The sequence below is a fragment of the Molossus molossus genome, unplaced genomic scaffold (genome assembly GCF_014108415.1).
Source record: "Molossus molossus isolate mMolMol1 unplaced genomic scaffold, mMolMol1.p scaffold_m16_p_15, whole genome shotgun sequence".
NCBI classification, from domain to species: Eukaryota; Metazoa; Chordata; class Mammalia; order Chiroptera; family Molossidae; genus Molossus; species Molossus molossus.
In genome coordinates this window covers 73806213-73825511 of record NW_023425350.1, presented here as the reverse complement: position 1 = coordinate 73825511, position 19299 = coordinate 73806213, and the positions used below count along the sequence as shown (strand labels likewise).

General features: G+C 50.8%; 1 protein-coding gene across 15 annotated transcripts in view; it reads left to right on the top strand.

Annotated features, from left to right (window-relative positions):
- INPP4A (inositol polyphosphate-4-phosphatase type I A) overlaps positions 1–19299 on the top strand; it is a 127283-nt gene that overhangs the window by 67580 nt on the left and 40404 nt on the right. For all 15 annotated transcript variants that reach the window (XM_036263120.1, XM_036263127.1, XM_036263122.1 and 12 more), the window contains 9 exons: positions 6041–6159; positions 8403–8519; positions 8785–8864; positions 10310–10421; positions 12896–12986; positions 13427–13574; positions 15857–15987; positions 17755–17859; positions 18317–18425. In XM_036263120.1, the coding sequence (XP_036119013.1) occupies positions 6041–6159; positions 8403–8519; positions 8785–8864; positions 10310–10421; positions 12896–12986; positions 13427–13574; positions 15857–15987; positions 17755–17859; positions 18317–18425 (1012 nt within the window). The remainder of the gene's footprint in view (positions 1–6040; positions 6160–8402; positions 8520–8784; positions 8865–10309; positions 10422–12895; positions 12987–13426; positions 13575–15856; positions 15988–17754; positions 17860–18316; positions 18426–19299) is intronic.

Below are 19299 nucleotides of genomic sequence, written 5' to 3'. Positions count from 1 at the left end.
TGTGCTCTCCCTCTTGGAGCATCAGAGAGGGAGTGGACTGAAGTCAGCAGACTGTGCCAGCTCCGGGCCCAGGGAAGTGTGGTGGCACACAGCTTCCCCAGGAGGTGGGGGAGCAGGGGGGGCCAGCTCAGGTGCTGCTTCTCTGGAGTGACTGCTCTCTGGTGTCCTCCCCTGGCCTCATCCCTGGATGGTGGTCAGCACTGGTTGGTGGCCCGGCAGTGGTGTCCAAGAGGAGATGTAACAAAAGAAGCACCTCCTGGGGAATCAGATGACCTGGTATCTCATCCAGACTGTGCTGCAAACTAACTGCTTGGCCTTGAGCCTGCCCTTGACCTTGCTACATGGGTTTCCTCATGGGTTATATGGGGTGTTACCATTTGAGAGGCATGCTCATGGTGATTAAAACAAAACAAAACAAACAGGACTTTGACAAATTGCTAAACCCATAAAATATAAGTGTATTATTATCAAATTTTAAGCTCTGAAAACGTCCCCATTTTAGATTAAATACTCCTGAACAAGTTCAGGTTTTCTCTAGCCCTTGCTTGATGGCTGGGTCTGCAGTGGGTAGTGAATACTGTGCTGTGCAGGAGGGAGGAGGGAGAGAGAGATAGAAACATCAGTGAGAGAGAACATCGATTGGCTGCCTCCTGCATGCCCTGCACTGGGAATTTGGCCCACAACCTGGGCATGTGCCCTGACCAGGAATCGAACCAGGACCTCTCAGTCCATGGGCCGAAGCTCAGCCACTGAGCCACACCGGCCGCTATTTATATATTTATTGTATAGAAATTATAGCCTCAGGAGGAGATGGTGTATCCATCCAACAAGAAGAGGATACACTAAAGAAAAAGAGAATAGTTAAAGAACATGGATAACTTTAGAAATTTAAAATAGGATAGAAAATATTTAAAAATTCAATGAAGGTTGGAAGATACTCAAGAATTATCTCAGAAAGTAAAAATGTAAAAGCAAAATAGAGAATGGGAGAGAAGTTGAAATGGAAAATTAGAGAGCAAATTTGGGAGATCCAACACTTAGTAGATAAAATAGAAAAGAATGTGAGGGAGGAAATTACCAATAAATAACACCAGGGGCCCCTTAGGACTGAAGGATGTGTTTCTAGGTTAAAAATGCCTGCCAGGCCTGGCATCCTGAAAAAGACCCATCATAAGGCACATCATGGTAAAGTTTCAGAGCATGAGTACTAAAATGAAGACTGAGAAGTTCCAGAGAGGGGGACATGGTCATACCCAAGGGCAGGGATGAAACCAGCGCTCCTCAGCACTGGGAACCTGAAGGCAGCGCCTTTAGTGTGGGTACAAACTTTCCAGCTGGACGCTGTGCTCAGCCAGGCAACCGATCAAATGTGGGGGCAGGAGGAAACGTTCCCCTGTAGCGTCTCAGATGAACTCACTCCCCCTTTCTCTGGGAGTCATTGGAGGGTGCTTCACCCAAAGGGGAGCGAATTGAGAAGAGGAAAACATGGGGTCCAGGAAACAGGTAGGGTCCAAAACAGAAGTGAAAGCAGTCCCACTGGGCTCCTAATGAATAATACTCACTTCACTCGCATGTGCAGACAGGGTCTAACCAAGAAGTGAGCGGAACTGACAGCACAGAGAGGATGAGAGCTGATGTAACTGAGTTACAAATCCTCACCCCAGAATAGAGCTCAGGATGTGTCTGCACGTGAGAAACCGAGAAGAGTAGTGTGTACATGGAGGGAGAAACGGTTTTGAAAGGTGAGGGTGGGTTTTATGTGAAATTAATTTCACCACAATTAAAAATAAAAGGTGAGGAGCCAGATGATTGAATGGTCAAATAGTTTGTCTTAAAAAAGTTTAAAGTTAATAAGTGTTTATTTTAGAACCTTTATTACAGCAAATGTTAGAGGAAGAGCAAATCCTGAGAGAGAATCACAGTTGGCGTTTTGGTGTGTGTGCTTCCAGGGAGCTTCTCACGCACACAGTGCTAGAATGATTTTTGGTTGTGGAGGTGACAGAATTATTTATAAAGATGTCATGCTAGTGTCCTTAACGTGGCTTTTGTTCTCATGCAGCAAAAGATCACTGGCGCCTTCCATTTTGATAAACACGGGCTGTCTCATCCTATTGGGTGCCTGGAGAGACCCTCTGTAGGCAGTGCCACGTTCGTTTTAACCAGCCTCCTATTGGTGGACATCCCGGTTCTTTCCAGTTTGCCATCATAAACACCATCGCAGTCTGCAGTGGACATACCTGTACATAGGACTTTCATATATTTTGCTGGTCATTTCCTTAGGCTACAGCTTGAGTATAGAATTGCTGAGTCCAATGAGGTGCACTTGAAGTGTTTTACCAGTTTACTTCCACAGCACTCATTCCGCTGGGATGACAGGCGATTTGGTTGGAGGGACAGGCCATACATACATGCCAGAGGTCATGGTTCCTGTGGAAATAGGCTACAGGAGTGATGTAAGCAGTCAACAGACACAGGCGTGACTGTGGGCTGCTGAGAGAGAGCTTCCTGGAAGCTGTGGACTTGGAGCTAGGAATTAGACATCAGGTGGGATTTAGGTAGGCTGGGTCGGAGACGAGGCCAGGAGAGAATGTCTCTTGTGGGAAGGTGTGTTCTGAAGGTGGTATGTGGCTCCTCAGCCCTTAAACTGATACTAATCTTCCCAGTCTTGGTCACCTGCTATTCCTCAGTCTGTGTGCCATCACTTGTGTTTGAAAGACCCAACTGTCCCAGCCTTGCCTGGGTGTGAAGAGCCCAGACTTGATGCGGGGCAGCCGAGAGACCAGACCATGGCTCCCTTCAGGGTACAGCATAAAGCAGAACAGTCAGATCCCTGATTCCTGTTGAGGTAGATGTAGTAGAAGAAATGGAAGAGAACTTTAAAAAATAAAACCTCCTTAAAGGTTCTAGAAGTAGCCCTGGCTGGTTTGGCTCAGTGGTTAGAGCGTTGGCCTGCGGTCCAGAGAGACCCGGGTTCGGTTCCCTCTAAGGGCACGTACCTTGGTTGCAGTTTTTCCCCGGCCCTGGTTGGGTCATGCGGGTGGCAGCCACTCGATGTGTCCCTTTCATGTCGATGTCTCTCTCTCTCTGTCTTCCACTCCCTCCTACTCTGTCGGAAAAATGTCCTCGGGGGAGGATAAAAAAAAAAAAAAGGTTCTAGAAGTAAACAAAGGAAATCACCCACAGCTGAGGGTAGTCACCGACTTCTTGGGCAGAACACAGAGCACCGCCTCTGTGCTCTAGTTTGCCATTTGCCATAACCAACAGCACTTGGACACAACAGGTACACTGCCGGCACAGTGCCCTTTGGTCACAGATCCAGTGGGCTCCGCTGAGCACTGCCAATGCCAGAGTATGACCACAGCTGCAGGGGAGTGTCTGTTTTCTTGCTCAGATTGTTGGTGAAATGTAGTTCCTTGTCATATTGGGACTGTGGCCCCCATTTCTTTGCCAGCTACCACTTGGGGCCAGTTCAGCTTATAAAGGCCGCTCACCTATCTTGTGGACCTTCTCCATCTGCAGGGCCAGCAGTGGCAGGTGCCTTCCCCTCGTACTTCGAATCTTACCTCTTTTTGACTCCACCTTCCTCTCCTGCTTTTAAGGGCTCATGTGATTAGATTGCAGCTACTCAGATAATCCAGTGACCCCTGTCAAGCCTCCGTGACCTCAGTCACATCTAAGAGTTCTGCCTGGGGGTGAGATGTTCTCAGGTTCTAGGGACTAGGACATGGGACTCTTTTAGAAGAGGGACATTTTTCTGCCTACCTCTCCCTAAAATTAAAAATCTAAAATAAAATAATCTAAAAATCTTTAAGAAAATAAGTAGATAAATCACAGATTGGGAAAAAAGATATTCACAACACATATACCTAACAAAGAAGAGATCTAAAATAAAATGCTTACAAGTCAACAATTAAAAAGTCAACAATCCAATTTAAAAGTAAGCAGAAGTCTTGATTAGACTTCTTTAATCTTCATTGTTGAAAGTATTACAGATGTCCCCACTTTTTCCCCCATTGACCCCCTCCTTCCCACTCCAATGGTTAAACTCTTAACAAAAGAAGTTATAAAAATGGACAATAAGCATATGGTGAAAAGATGCTTAATATCCCAGAAGTGCAAATTAAAACACATTTGTCAGAACAACTGAAATAACCACTAACCTCACCAGATGTTGGCGGAGATGCTGAGCAACTGGAATGAGGTACGTTGCTGACGGATGGGGTTGTAAAATGTGCGACCACATTGAAAACAGTTACAAAATGAGACCTGTCCTCTGCTGTCACCTAGAAATGTCACTCTCAGGTGCTTATGTAAGAGAAAGGAAAAGTTCACAAAAAGACATGAACAAGAATGTTTATGGCACCTTTGTTTATAATGGTTCAAAATGAAACAACCCAAATGCCCATTAACAGTAGAATGGATAAATTTTGGTACATTTTTACAATGGAATAGAACCCATCAATGTAGAAGAAAGAATGAATCAGCAATACATATAACATTCCGTTTATATGCAATTCAAGAACAGACAAAAGTAGTGGAAGTCAGAAAGTGGTTGCAGAGGTGAGGAGTTGATAGAAGTACAAAGGAACTTCCTAGTGTGATGGGAAAGTTTTCTACCTTGCTTTGTGGGTGGTTACAGGGGTATGTATGATTGTCAAAACTCACCGAACTGAATAGCCACGCTCTTTGTTTTTGTTATATCCAATAAGTAATGAAGATTCAAAATATATGAGAATATATTACAAAGGGGGAATCGGAGAACCAAAATTACTTTTCAGAAGTAAAAGTCAATTTCTAAATTTTAAATCGCCAGTGAGCATTTAAAAAATCACATGAGAATGATGGGGGCGGGAGTGACAGTGAGGACCCCCACATTTCTTCCTCCGCAGAGGCAAGGAGAACACTGGCAGAACCCTGTTGGTTTCAGGACCCTGCGAATGAAGCAAAAGCAGGCAGCACTCGAGGGGCGTTTACTGCTCCTCCAAAAAAGCCAGTTTCTACTAGTGTTGAACTTTGATTTGCCATATTTAATCAGTTCCAAGATGTATATTTTTTCATGTTTTAATATCTTTTTTAAAACAGTTTTAGCCATTTATTTTTATAGGTTTTTATTGCTTTTTACAAAGAGAGGAAGGGGGAGAGAGAAACATTGATGTGAGAGATACATTGATTGACTGCCTCCTGCACGCCCCCTGCTGGGGATGGAGCCCACAACCTGGGCATGTGTCCTGACTGGGAATTGAACCAGGACCTCTCAGTCCATAGGATGATATTCAATACACTGAGCCACACCGGCCGGGCTAATATCTCTTTAATATATAAGAAAGTGTCTTACAATCAATAGCATATCATAGCCTAATGGCATTAGGTCATTTTTTTTTCGTAGTGCTTTATACAACAGATCCATGTTGGATTCAAAGAAATGTGACCATTTTTCCTATGGATCACTTCTACGATAGGATTTTCTGAGTTTTATAATCTATTTCAAAATGCTTAGTGCAATAAGTTTTCAAACTGGAACAGTTCTTGTTCTCTGAAAACTAACATTTTTAGTAATCTTACATTTGATAAGAGTCTTATCAGGAGAATAAATAAGCAATGACTTCCTTGTTAAAGATGTTGTATTTTGCTATAGAATTTTATTTTGCTTTCAGTTGCACCCACACAGAGACCATGGGCCAGCACACGCTTAGGGCTCACATGGCAGCCGTGCACACAGGTAGCTGTGTCGGGACTTCATTGGCTCTGTGGCTGCTTAGCTCAATGGGTTAGAAGTTCACCAAGGTCAGGCTTTATGGTCAAGCACCACAGGAGATCTTTGGCTCTGCTCTTCTCCATGGATGTAGGAAGCCCCTGACTCAACTTTCCCCTGCGGTGAGGGCCCTGCTGCTGGGGGGGCACATGCTCCCTGTGATAACTGATAATGTAATTGTCTAATCCTTTTGAGTGTCATTTCCTTTTTAGCTCTTGGGTGTGAGTGGAACAGAGAACTAACTAGAGCCTGATTTTAAAGAACTCTTTCTCCATCTTGATTCCATAGCTTGCAGTGAACTGCACACGCCGTCGCTAGACCGGAAACCAAATAGCTTTGTGGCAGTGAGTGTGACCACCCCTCCTCAGGCATTCTGGACGAAGCACGCGCAGACGGAGATCATCGAGGTGGGTGCTGTTGGTGCCCGGGCTCAGCCCAGGGGAGGGCTGCTCTGCTGCCTGAGCGCCCGTGGCTGGGATGGTATCTCTGACGTGCTGCCATTTTCGTGTGTTTTTAGTAATTGAAATTTTTCATCACAGTTTTGGATGGCATTTTTATTTGCCATGTCCTTTATAATTATTGATCAGCTATTGGCTGGCTATTTTTGAACAAGAATGCTATAAGGTCGATTGCCTTTTACAGGGATGATCCAATTCCTTGTCACTTCCAGTTGGCTGCTACTTTTGGAACCCTCTCACTGGACATACCCCTATTTTTATCGTTTCTTATTTTTATATCCTTTTGAGTTGTGTGTTATATATGTGCTTTTTACCTTAAATTAAAGCTGTGCACCCACCTGGGGAATTTCACAGAGGCCCTTGAGATGAGTGAGCACGTGGTGTGGGCTGTGACAGGGAGAGTGGGAGTTGGGGTGTGGGCAGTTGCAGGATGCTGTTGGCCACGTGAGTCCCTATGGGAGCCATCCGCCCCGGCAGGCCAGCAGCCTCCACCACACTTCCTCTTCGTCACTTCCTCTTCGTCCCTCGCTTTACATTTTGGAAGATAGACCTTTTCATTTTCTGAAGTCATTTCCAAGTTCAAGTCAACAATTCTGTTTTCTAAGCTTTTTTTTTTTTTTAATATCCTCACCCGAGGACATTTTTTTCCATTTTTTGTTCAGATAGAGTGGGAGGGAGAGAGAGGGAGAAACATCAACGTGAAAGGGACACATCGAGTGGCTGCCACCTGCTCTACCAACCAGGGCCGGGGATAAACTGCTTCCGAGGTTGGCGCCCCTAGTGGGAACCGAACCCAGGTCTCTCTGGACCGCAGGCCAATACCCTAACCGCTGAGCCATACCAGCCAGGGCTGTTTTCTAAGCCTTTGTGAGCACTGTCTATACATGAAGCACAGTGCTGGGCCCTGTGCAGATGATCCAGGGACCGTTGCAGCCCAGCCCCTGCCCTGTGGGTGCGGAGGCAGAGCTCATCGTCTCTGCTTCTATACCCGCAGAGTGTGGGGAGTGTTAAGGATGAAGACAGCACCAGGAGGGTGGGTTTCTAGCCTGTTTGAGGATCAGAGGTGGTGTCCTACAGCTGCATAGTGAAATTCTGACTTGATAGATCAGGTGGGACCCAAGACTCTGTGCTTCTCCCAGGCTCCCAGGTAATGCCCATGCTGCCAGTCTAGGGAGCATTGCAGAGCTCTGTCATGGAGATGGGGCGCATCATGTGGCTTGGAGAATAACTTGAGCCTGTTCAGTGTGCAGAAGGCACAGGTGGAGAGTGAGCCTTGAAAGTCAGGGAGTTTGCAGCTGGCCACCGCCGGCTTTTATACGAGGGTCACCTGACCAGAGGTGTTTGAGGGAGTGTGCTGTGGCACCTGACTTGCACTGGGAAGGAGGGGCAAGAAGGGGTGCCTGTGAGGGAGGATTTGCGGAAGAGTTCATTGTCACTGGGTGGTTGAGAATGCTAGAGAAGGAGGCAACGAAGCTGATACCCAGGTTTGCAGCCTCCTCGGGCGGGTGGAGGGAGGCTGGGAGGGCTGTCCAGCAGACATGGAGACGTTGAACTGCAGAGGGCACACAGACAGAGGCACGGACCCCACACAGGCACAGGCAGGGACTGCAGTCCGTTTGGCTGGGTAATTAATGCTGCCTGAGAAAGAGAATATATTATCATGGGGCTTTGGGGGCGAGGCTAAGCTGCCAGGAAATAGCCAGCCATGATCTAGAAATTAGCAGCTAGTCCTCAGAAAAGGGATATCTTTAAATAGGTCAGGCCTTAATTATTCCAACCATAGGATTCTAGAAATAAGAAATGGCTTAAGCCAATCATTTCCTGTTTCATCTGCCTTGGCACATTTTACAGGAAAGCCCGAAGCAGTAGATATAATTGCTTAGTCCAAGTCAAGTCGAATGACACGTGGATGGGCATTCAGTCTATTTCCATTTTGTAGACGCCTCCTGCTGAGGGGAAGCCCTTAGGACAAGCCCTGGCACGGCTGTGTCTGGCTGCAGAGGGTTCATTGGGCTCCTTTGTCCTTGAAAAGCAGGTGTTTGGCTGTCTGCATTCATTTAAGCTGCCATGAGTATTTGTGTTGATCTAAGTTGGTAAGAATGTTAATCTCTCGTTCTGAAAATGTTGGTGTATTTTAAGACTAGTTATTTTAAAAATTCAACTGTGTTCTGATGATTTTCTTTCCATTTAAGGGAACCAACAATCCTATATTCTTAAGCAGTATTGCCTTCTTCCAAGATTCCCTCATCAATCAGATGACGCAAATCAAACTCTCCGTGTATGACGTCAAAGACAGATCTCAGGGAACAGTTAAGTAACATGATTCAGGGGATTTTCTTTGCTTTTTAACTGTAGTTATTTCAGTGAGAGGCGAGCATGCAATCGATTTCACCACTGGCTCACAAAGTAGCTGATGTCCAGACGGATTTGTCTTCGGGAATTTCTGAGTGTCCCTATTGGGCTCCCATGGTGAGGGTCAGAGGGCAGGCACCAGCCAGCGGGCCTCTCGATCCTGGTCATCGGGCAGATGCAGAGCAAGCATCCGGACTCAAGCTGTCCCTCCCTCTTCCTCAGATGTATTTGCTGGGCTCTGGAACATTCATTGTCAAGGATCTGCTCCAGGACAGGCATCATCGGGTGCATTTAACACTAAGGTTGGTATTGAACTTTGTTCCTTTGGAAGGATCTGGAGTTGTGAGACCAAGGACTGATGGGAAGGGCCCCGTTTCCTGCCCCTTCCCAGAGGCTGGTCCTAGCAGGGAGTGGTTGTCCTCTGAGCAGAAGCGAACCTCAGCCTGTCAGAGGGCCTGTGGGGATGGGCGTGTGCGGCACCGATAGGAAAGAGGAGCAGAGCCTGACTCGGACCCGATACACATCAGTAAACGTGTTTGTGCAGACAGGACCCGCGTCCTCTGACAATGTCAGCTCCCGGGGAGCGGGTTTTGTCTATGTTGCTTCATTGCTGTATCCTGAGCATGTAGAACAGTGCTTGGGCTCCATAAATGTCTGTAGGGGGGACCCCCACTGTGTCCCTGGAAGAAAAATGTCAAGATTGCGGCCCTTCCCAAATTCATTTTAGGGGCAACTCCCACGCAGACCCCGACTTGGTGTTCTGGTTTTCAAAGTAATGTGAAAATTGGGAAAACAGTTCAAAATAATAGCAGAGAAAATTTTGACAGGAGGAGTGATTCTTGGCTAGGTGGTGCCGTGCTCTGCAGCTGCGGATAAGCGCGCTGCAGGCAGAGAGCAGGCAAGCCCCGCACGCCCTGGCTGTGTGCAGAGAGCCTCCGGCAGGGAGTCAGGGCCGAGGGCGCGGCTGTGCTGGGGAGAGGGCTCTTGGGAAAACCGTCCAGCTACCTGACATGCCACAGTGATTCTGGTTGGAGTAGAGTTACATATAAGAAGTGGACAGTGTCATCTTTAACAAGGTGAAGGTGACAGTTGGGACAGTGTGGGGAAGACTCCTCCAGGCACGACAGCGCTGAGTGGAAGTCACAAAGGAGACGGCCAGGGACCACATGGATGTTAGGACTGGCTAAATCAGACATTTTCCACAAAAAGCCTGGGCTTCCCTGGACCAGTGAGGTGGGCCCAGGCGACCGCAGGCCCCCTCAGGGACCTTAGGGTGAACCTGACGGGGGCTGGAGTGGCATCAGCTCCATCCTGTCAGGATTCAGAGGCCGTGGGTGACTTCAGCTGACTTGGAGTCCAGGCTGAGGCCTTGGGCATATCAAAGGTTGAGGTGGGAAGAAGCAGAAAGTGGTCTAGTGCCAGAAGAAGGTACTCTCTAGAGCTGATTTTGAGATGTGTCCCCATTGCTCTCTGGGGCAGGGGTCAGCCCAGGGGACCAGCATTGGCTCCTCCCCTTGGCTCCACCAGGCGAGCTCCCACTTCTCTGTGGAGCTTGTGCCCTGCTCCCTGGCCCCATGGCTTCCAGGCTGCCTCCCCCCAGTCTGGGCGTGCAGTGGATGCTGCTTCACGGACCAGCCGGCCAGACCCCGGCACACCCCGGAACCTCGGTGACCAGCATGGCTGAGCCTCGAGCAGAAAATGGAGCACAGTCACTGCGCCACTTCCCAGAGCACGTTGCTTGTTGCAGGTCTGCAGAGAGTGACCGCGTGGGAAACATCACGGTTATCGGCTGGCAGATGGAGGAGAAGGCAGACGAGCGGCCTCCAGTGACCCGGTCTCTGGACACTATCAACGGGAGAGTGAGCACACCTCTTCCTCCTTCCATTAGAAGGAGTGATAGCATCTGTCTGAAGGGACTTGACCTCTGACCCAGGGAAGGAACAGGCAGGGCCTCCTGCTGGTGCCACCACCCTGGGACCTACCAGTCCCCCAGGCCCTTCTCAAAGTAGAGAGAAAGGAATCTCTACAGGCCTGCCACACTGGCCACCTCTAGAGAATGGGAAGAGAGGTGGGAGAGCCTGGCCAGATGGGCTGCAGTCAGAGGGAACACAGGTGGCAGGTGGGGCTGCAGAATGAGACCCAGGTCACCTTTGATATTTTCTTAGTATCTTCCTCTTCCAGACACTCACCTGCCCACTCTCACCTCATGCACACACACCTCAAGTCTGCACCCTGTCCAGCCTGTCTCACTCCTTGCTCTCCCTCTCCCATGATCCTTCTCTCCACCTCTGTCCTCCCCCTTCTCTCCACCTCTGTCCTGCTCCTTCTCTCCACCTCTGTCCTCCCCCTTCTCTCCGCCTCTGTCCTCCCCCTTCTCTCCGCCTCTGTCCTCCCCCTTCTCTCCGCCTCTGTCCTCCCCCTTCTCTCCGCCTGTCCTCCCCCTTCTCTCCGCCTGTCCTCCCCCTTCTCTCCGCCTCTGTCCTCCCCCTTCTCTCCGCCTCTGTCCTCCCCCTTCTCTCCGCCTCTGTCCTCCCCCTTCTCTCCGCCTCTGTCCTGCTCCTTCTCTCCACCTCTGTCCTGCTCCTTCTCTCCACCTCTGTCCTCCCCCTTCTCTCCGCCTGTCCTCCCCCTTCTCTCCGCCTCTGTCCTCCCCCTTCTCTCCGCCTGTCCTCCCCCTTCTCTCCGCCTGTCCTCCCCCTTCTCTCCGCCTGTCCTCCCCCTTCTCTCCGCCTCTGTCCTCCCCCTTCTCTCCGCCTCTGTCCTCCCCCTTCTCTCCGCCTCTGTCCTGCTCCTTCTCTCCGCCTCTGTCCTCCCCCTTCTCTCCGCCTCTGTCCTCCCCTTCTCTCCGACTCTGCTCCCCTTCTCTCGCCTCTGTCCTCCCCATTCTCTACGCCTGTCCTCCCCCTTCTCTCCGCCTCTGTCCTCCCCCTTCTCTCCGCCTGTCCTCCCCCTTCTCTCCGCCTCTGTCTCCCCCTTCTCTCCCTCTGTCCTCCCCCCTTCTCTCCGCCTGTCCTCCCCCTTCTCTCCGCTGGTCCTCCCCCTTCTCTCCGCCTCTGTCCTCCCCCTTCTCTCCGCCTCTGTCCTCCCCCTTCTCTCCGCCTCTGTCCTGCTCCTTCTCTCCGCCTCTGTCCTCCCCCTTCTCTCCGCCTCTGTCCTCCCCCTTCTCTCCGCCTCTGTCCTGCTCCTTCTCTCCGCCTCTGTCCTGCTCCTTCTCTCCGCCTCTGTCCTCCCCCTTCTCTCCGCCTCTGTCCTCCCCCTTCTCTCCGCCTCTGTCCTGCTCCTTCTCTCCGCCTCTGTCCTGCTCCTTTTCTCCACCTCTGTCCTGCGCCATCTCTCGCACCGTCTCATGTTTGTGGACACTGTGTGCTCTCTAACTAGAATTCTAATTTAAAAGCACAAGGATTGGTAAGAATCATTGTTTTAAAACACAGAGACATCTCATTTTACCCCAAACAAGCCAACAATGTCAACTGTGGAAATATTCCTGGGTATTTTTTTTTTATCCTCCCTTTCACTTTACACATCGAGATACTGACATGGAAGGTGAAGTGTCGCAGCCATAAGACATGCCTTTTGGACGGCAGTGCCTGGAACGTGCCGTGCGTGGAGGCACTGACCGGGCTGTGGCCAGGGCCGTGTGTGCTGGAGAGTGGAAGGTGGCCGTGCGTGGAGGCGCTGACCGGGCCCTGGCCAGGGCCGTGTGTGCTGGAGAGTGGAAGGTGGCCGTGCGTGGAGGCGCTGACCGGGCCCTGGCCAGGGCCGTGTGTGCTGGAGAGTGGAAGGTGGCCGTGCGTGGAGGCGCTGACCGGGCTGTGGCCAGGGCCGTGTGTGCTGGAGAGTGGAAGGTGGCCGTGCGTGGAGGCGCTGACCGGGCCCTGGCCAGGGCTGTGTGTGCTGGAGAGTGGAAGGTGCCCGTGCGTGGAGGCGCTGACCGGGCCCTGGCCAGGGCCGTGTGTGCTGGAGAGTGGAAGGTGGCCGTGCGTGGAGGCGCTGACCGGGCCCTGGCCAGGGCCGTGTGTGCTGGAGAGTGGAAGGTGGCCGTGCGTGGAGGCGGCTGACCAGGCTGTGGCCAGGGCCGTGTGTGCTGGAGAGTGGAAGGTGGCCGTGCGTGGAGGCGCTGACCGGGCCCTGGCCAGGGCTGTGTGTGCTGGAGAGTGGAAGGTGCCCGTGCGTGGAGGCGGCTGACCGGGCTGTGGCCAGGGCCGTGTGTGCTGGATAGTGGAAGGTGTCTGTCTCAAGGCCTCTTTTTGCCGTCTGCAGGCCACACCTCTGCTGGGTGCTCTGGACCCACCTGAGCTCATGGTCTCTTGTGCTTTTCTGTTCGTGTCACTAGATGGTCCTGCCCGTGGATGAGAGCTTGACCGAAGCATTGGGAATCCGTTCCAAATACGCTTCATTGCGTAAAGATACTTTACTGAAATCAGGTAAACACTTCCTCCATTGGTCCTCCTGCCACTCTCGTGAGTGTCCACTTGGGTCCATGGTCACCCTTTCCAACCCACCTGCAGTGATGGTCACGGCCACACCCCGCCGTCCCCTCTGCCGTGTTCATGTTCCCAGCATGTAGAGGGGCTTCGTCCTTGGCCTCACTCTGTCTTGTTTGGCATTGGGTTTAGTGACTGCTAGCCTCCCCGCCACAGCCCTTGCGCTTGGGAATTCCTACACATTCTGGGACAAGAAGGTGGCAGGTCTCGGGGGAAGAGCTTTCAGGCTCAGCCACCTGCTGGGTTTTTGGTTTCAATGTTTAGCTCCCTGGAGATGGACAGTAAGAAGACTGAGGGCGTTAGTGTCTTTGAGGGCTGGGGAGGAGGACCTGGCACAGGGCTGCAGTCTGCTCACACAGCCTCTGTCCCTGCACCCTCAGTGTTCGGAGGGGCCATCTGCCGCATGTACCGGTTCCCCACCACCGACGGCAACCACCTGCGCATCCTGGAGCAGATGGCGGAGAGCGTGCTGTCCTTGCACGTGCCCCGGCAGTTCGTGAAGCTGCTGCTGGAGGAAGATGCAGCCAGGTGAGGCTGTGCCCTCCGGGAAGCTCTCTGTGTGTGGTGGACAGAGCACTGGCACCAGAGAGGCCAGATGACAGACCCCGCCTCTGCCACTTGCCCGCTCTGAGGCCTGAGCTTCCAAAGCCTCAGTTTGCTCATCCATGTCCTGGGCTTTTGAGCAAAGACGTCACAAGACAGTGTGCCGAGAGCACTAGCTATGTGCCCACCACTCAATACCCCCCTCCTTTCACCTCTCATGGGCTTCAGTTCAAAGTAGCCATTCTTGGGTCATGGCTGCCTGGGCCGGCGGTGTCCTGGGGCAAGGCCACGTGCTGTGGGCTCCAGAGGGCAAATGGGACCCTTCGGAGGGAGCATCCTTCAGCTCAGGGCTGTGTCACTGCGCCCAGGGCAGGGAGAGCCGGGGAGGTGGCTCAGGTGCTGCTCGTGTGTCTCCCGTCCGCCAGGCGCTGCCCTTCCTGCTTGTCGTGAACGACGTTATAACAGACACTACAGGACAGGAGCAGGAAAGAAACAGTGCAGCCAGAATCCTGCTGTTTAATACAGTGTTTTGTTTCCAATGTTCATCTTGAAAAAATTCAAACTTAATGGCAAGAAATGCAAAGAGCTTTCTCTCTACTTGTACAGGTTTTATATGTGTTTTAATCTTAAAATTTTTCCTTTCAGCTTTTCCATATCTGTATCTATATACATAGCTAAGATAAATCTTCACTTATCATTTCTAGTTAGGGCATAATTTCCCACTGTTTGTACTAGGTATGACTTGTACTATAACTTTAAAGGTTCTGTTCACTTAACAAGCATTTTGCTTTCAAGGGTTGTGTTGCGTTTCACCCCAGCCCTGTGGTGGCGCTCTGCTCGGTATGAGGCTTCTTGATGAGGTAGACAGAGCTGGGAGGCAGTCACTGACAGAGACCTGGGCCCTGGAGCCCCAGCTGGTCAGCAGAAAGTGAAGGGGGCTGTGAGGAGGGGGCGGTGGGAGCAGACCCCGGGGGTGGGCACGTTAAGCTGACGGAGATAAGAAGGAGCCTGTGGGACACAGGCAGAGGCATCCTAGAGGGGCCGCAGCGCCAGGCAGCAGCGCCCTGTCTGCATGAGCGAGCGGAGGCCGGGGGCCAGCACGCCTCTGGGCGAGGACATGGCCTCCCCACAACCCCACGGCCTGGCCTGCACTGGGTGTTATTTTACATTGTTTTTTTAAATCTTCACCCAAGGATATGTTTTTATTGATTTGAGAGAGAGAGAGAGAGAGAGAAACATCAGTCGGTTGTCTCCTGCAGGAATTGAACCTGCAGCCTGGGTATGTGCCCTGACTGGGAATTGAACCCACCACCTTTCGGTGCATAGGATGATGCTCCAACCAACTGAGCCACCTGGTCAGGGCTACTTTAATTTTACTAATTTAATAATAAAATGATACGACTTTTTTTTTCAACATCAGACAAGTTAGATTCCTAAAAACTTTTATAAAATTAGCTTTTTTTAAAAAAAAAAAAAACTTCAAAGAAAAATGTGTGTAATATAAGAGCCAAATAATACCAAAGGCTGTTAACAATATAAGTCTTGGGGCTTCAACTTTCTAATCCCAGAAACAACCACTTTTATCCGTTTTATGTTGAACGCTGTATTTCTGAATACACGTGTAGAGTACTTTTGTTTGTTTTTTCGTGTAGAGTACTTTCAATCAATTTCAGGGATTAGGTACTGATTTCCTATAAAATGGGGATTTTAGGTCTTTTATACTTTCCCGCTCCCCGGTTTCCTAAAATGGTTATCTTTTTTTTTTTTTTAATCCATCTTGTGTTTTGTTATTCTGATTATGTAGCTATAATTTACTGCCAAGCTAAGAAGTTCATATTTCAGTTCTTACCCAGCTTTTGTTTTGTGGAATAAATCACAGCAGTTACTAGAGGTCTCCTGCCCCTCGTGCTCTTCCCAGACCCAGTGGGCTGCAGCTCACACCTTCACCTGTGCCGTTTCTGGTACGAGCCAGCGTGTGGGGCCGTGGCAGAGCCCTCTCTCCTTCATTCCGTTTGCCTTGACCATTTGGCTACGTTCTGTGAAAAGCTTCTCTGTGCACTTGCCCCTGGTTGGGGTCTGCCTCTCGTGCAGCCCTTCTTTCTGGAGGGCCTGCCTTGTACCTGCTGCTCAGCCTTAGACTCACCAGGTTGCCTGGCCTTCCCTGTGTTGCGATGCTGCCATGTGCACTATGTCCTCCAGGCGGTTGACTCCTGGGCCCCTCCAGGGAAGGAGCCGCTCACAGCCTGACCTGTGTGTCTCGCTTTCAGAGTGTGTGAACTGGAGGAGTTGGGAGAGCTGTCTCCTTGCTGGGAGAGCCTCCGGCGCCAGATTGTCACCCAGTACCAGACCATCATCCTCACGTACCAGGAGAACCTGACCGATCTGCATCAGTACAAAGGTGGGTGCCAGGTGTCGTCTTCATCACAACACGAACGCTCTCCATTTTCCCACCTGCGAATCTGGACCCCAAGGGCACTCAGCTATTCTCACTGACAGACACTCTAATGGATTTTCAAAATTAGATTCTCATGTAGGTGTGAATTCTTTAAAATTTAGATTTTTCAGATCTTAATTAAGAAGACAAATCTGTGAATTTAACTGAAAATTCCTTCCAAGGTGTCATCTGCCAAAACAACCACTGTGGGCTGAGATTTAGGAGAGACCAAGTTACAGGCTGTCGGTTCATGTTGCTTATTCATCTCGGTCTAACATCACTGAATGCCCAAAAGGATGTAGACTGTTTGCCTTCAGACACAGCCATTTTCTAGATTTCCAGTTTAAATGGTCAGTGGTGCTTTAGTGAACATATGAATGAGTGGAGCCTTCTATTTTAAGGCTCCAAAGGGAGCATGAACTGCAGAAAACTCACCTTGTCTTGAAAGATGCCACTTGCTTTTCAGAACTCTCTCAGGGAAGGTTTAGAACACTATTCTTAACTTACTCCCTTTTTGTTTCAAATTGAATGATTTTCTTTTTGGCTTTTCATTACCTTGTCCTCTATCTTTAGATTCTTCCCCTCCTTCCCCTCTTCATCATGAAATTTCAGGGTTGAAAGGAGATCATAAGCCTTAATGTACTTAGGACACAGAACGTGTGCACACATCCACGGACTCGGCTGGGAAGATGCTGGATACAGGAATGATAAGATGATGGTGCCCTGGGTTTGCTTTGAGTCTGAAGAACAGATCCAAGTGTGTTTCTGAGAGAAATGGCAGCATGTGCCTGAAGGGACTTAGGGACCTGCCCATGCTGCATGCCTGTCACCTGGGAAAGTCTGACACCCACACAGCCTTGAGTTTTCCAGAGCAGAGCTTCTCAGGTGTCGCTGTGTCTGAACCCCCAGAGAGTTGTTGATAGCAGGCTCTGTGGTTCTGGCAGGCTCCCGTGAGTGTGTGGTGAACAGCTCTGTGTGACAAATGCAGAACAGACCGTGGTGCGTCTGATTTGTACACCGGCAAAATAACCTACCTTTCTTCTCTGGATGCAGTATCATTTCTTCTCCTTTTCTAATTGTCGGTGCTGTTTTGCAGTCCCTTCCTCGTCTAGTCATGGAGTTCCTAATTAGTTGCAGGTTCTGACAATAGAAATAAGATTGTGGATATTTGTTACCAAACACCACCCACTTCCTGAACCACCCAGTGAACACGAGGGGACGTGTTTAGGTTTGCAGAGGGCCAGAGTCAATGCTGCCCAGCGTCTGTGCATCCTGGTAGAGCTGGGAGATGAGCAGACATTCCCATCACTTTCCAGAACTGACCTGTGTTGCTCTGGTCAGACCAGTTTCTTAGATCTCGGATGATGGCGGTCTCTTGGCTGGAACCGGCAGTTCCTGGCATGGGCCCTTAGCTTTTTATCGTGCTGCTGACAGTCTCCTCCTGTGTCAGGCCTCCCCGTGAGAGCTGAGGCAGGTAGGCAGGCATTGTCGCCTTCCGAAGCGGCCTGCCCCGGCTCTGTTCCCCGCCCGAGCACCCAGACTGGCCTCCTGGCCATGGGCTGCCCTCCCTCCCGTGTTCCTCCGCCACTGTCTGGAAATGCGTGTGCTCATAGGCAACTCAGAATTGCCTGGGCCAAGACCAGCACATCCCCAGAATGACCTTTTTCTACCTGCCATTCATGAATGCGGGATACACATTGATGCCCTTCTTTTGTTAATGTCCGTTCGTAGGTCCCTCATTTAAAGCAAGCAGTTTGAAAGCAGATAAAAAGTTGGAATTTGTTCCCACAAACTTGCACATACAGAGGATGAGAGTTCAAGATGATGGAGGGTCAGGTAAGTGTTTTCTGCCCCTCTTGCTGAACCCCATTTCACGCCTGTTCTTTGTGTCCTTGGTCCCTGTGCTGCCCCACATCTGCCCAGTCTTCCTGTGGTCCTGCGGGGTAGCTCAGTCACAGACACATCGCAGGACCTTTGTAAGGTCTTCATTGAAGAACACGAACCCCTTCCTCCGCTTCTCCTCTGTCCAGCTTCCTTTGTGCTCTTGTGGCAGAAAGCTGCCCTCAGTCATCCTTCCGAAGGAGGCCTGCAGGCTGAGTGTCGCTTCCAGCCTGCGTGGCTCCATCCTGGGTGCATAGAGGCCCTTGGACAGCCCAGGGTGTGGGACGAAGGGAACTGCAGGCTGCTTGGGCCTGGGTGGAGGGTCAGGCCCCGAGGTATGTGCATATCCCTGTAGCTGGCTCGTCCACAGGCCCAAGCCCAGAGTAACAGAGGAGAGCTTTCTGTCATTTAGATCAGAGCTACGACATCGTCACCATCGGGGCACCAGCAGCACACTGCCAAGGTTTCAAGTCAGGAGGACTTCGCAAAAAGCTGCACAAATTTGAAGAGACCAAGAAACAGTAAGTTCTTGGAGGTGTTTGTGGTCCTTGTACAGCTGTGTGAAGCTTCCCAGGTTAAAAAAATCAGAATATGACCACAAAAGCATCCAGCCATTCAACCTGCTTTCGCATGGTGAGAGAGGCTGTGCTTTGACTGAGCTGGTGGGGGAGGAGGCCACTGATCACTAGGTCCCATCCCTGCCAGTCGGTTCACCTTGCAAGTGGTGCTTTCGGCAGCTGCCCTGGGTGGACTGCTGTCTCTGCCGTCCTTGAGAGTCCCTGGCAGTCGGTTGAACATTCCTAAGTGTGCAGCCTGGGAGAGACTATTTTCTTTCCTGAAGGACTGCCATGGAGAATCATTCCCAGTTTTAAAAGACTTGAGGAGCTGCATGAGCTGCCATGCTGAGCAGGAAGCTGCGGGCAGCCGGTGGGGAAGGGCAGTGCTGAGCAGCACAGTGAGGTGTGGCTGGAGGTATGGGGCCTGGTGCTTCAGCGCTTTGGGGAGAGGAGCGAGGGGACAGCCGGCCTCGGTGTGGGGCTGTGCAGTGGTGACCAGGTGCAGGGCTGACAGACCCGATCCTGGCCTGAGGAGCCCTGGGCCTAGAGTGAGCAGTGCCATGCTTGGGAACAGCCACACACAGGGTGCTGTGGAGCATGGAGCAGGGGTGACCGGGAGAGGCCTAGCATCCAAGCTAGGGCGTTGGACACAAGGGAGGTGATCTTCCGGATTGTCACCTGTCAAGATTTAAGTAGATCAAGGGATGTGAGTTGTGAGAAGTGGAGGTGGTGAGTGTAGATGGTGCTGTGGGATTGTTGGACCATGAAATAGAGGGTGACGGTCTCGGGTTCAGGGAGCGTATTACGGCATGAGCGTGTGTTCAGGCTGCAAGGAAAG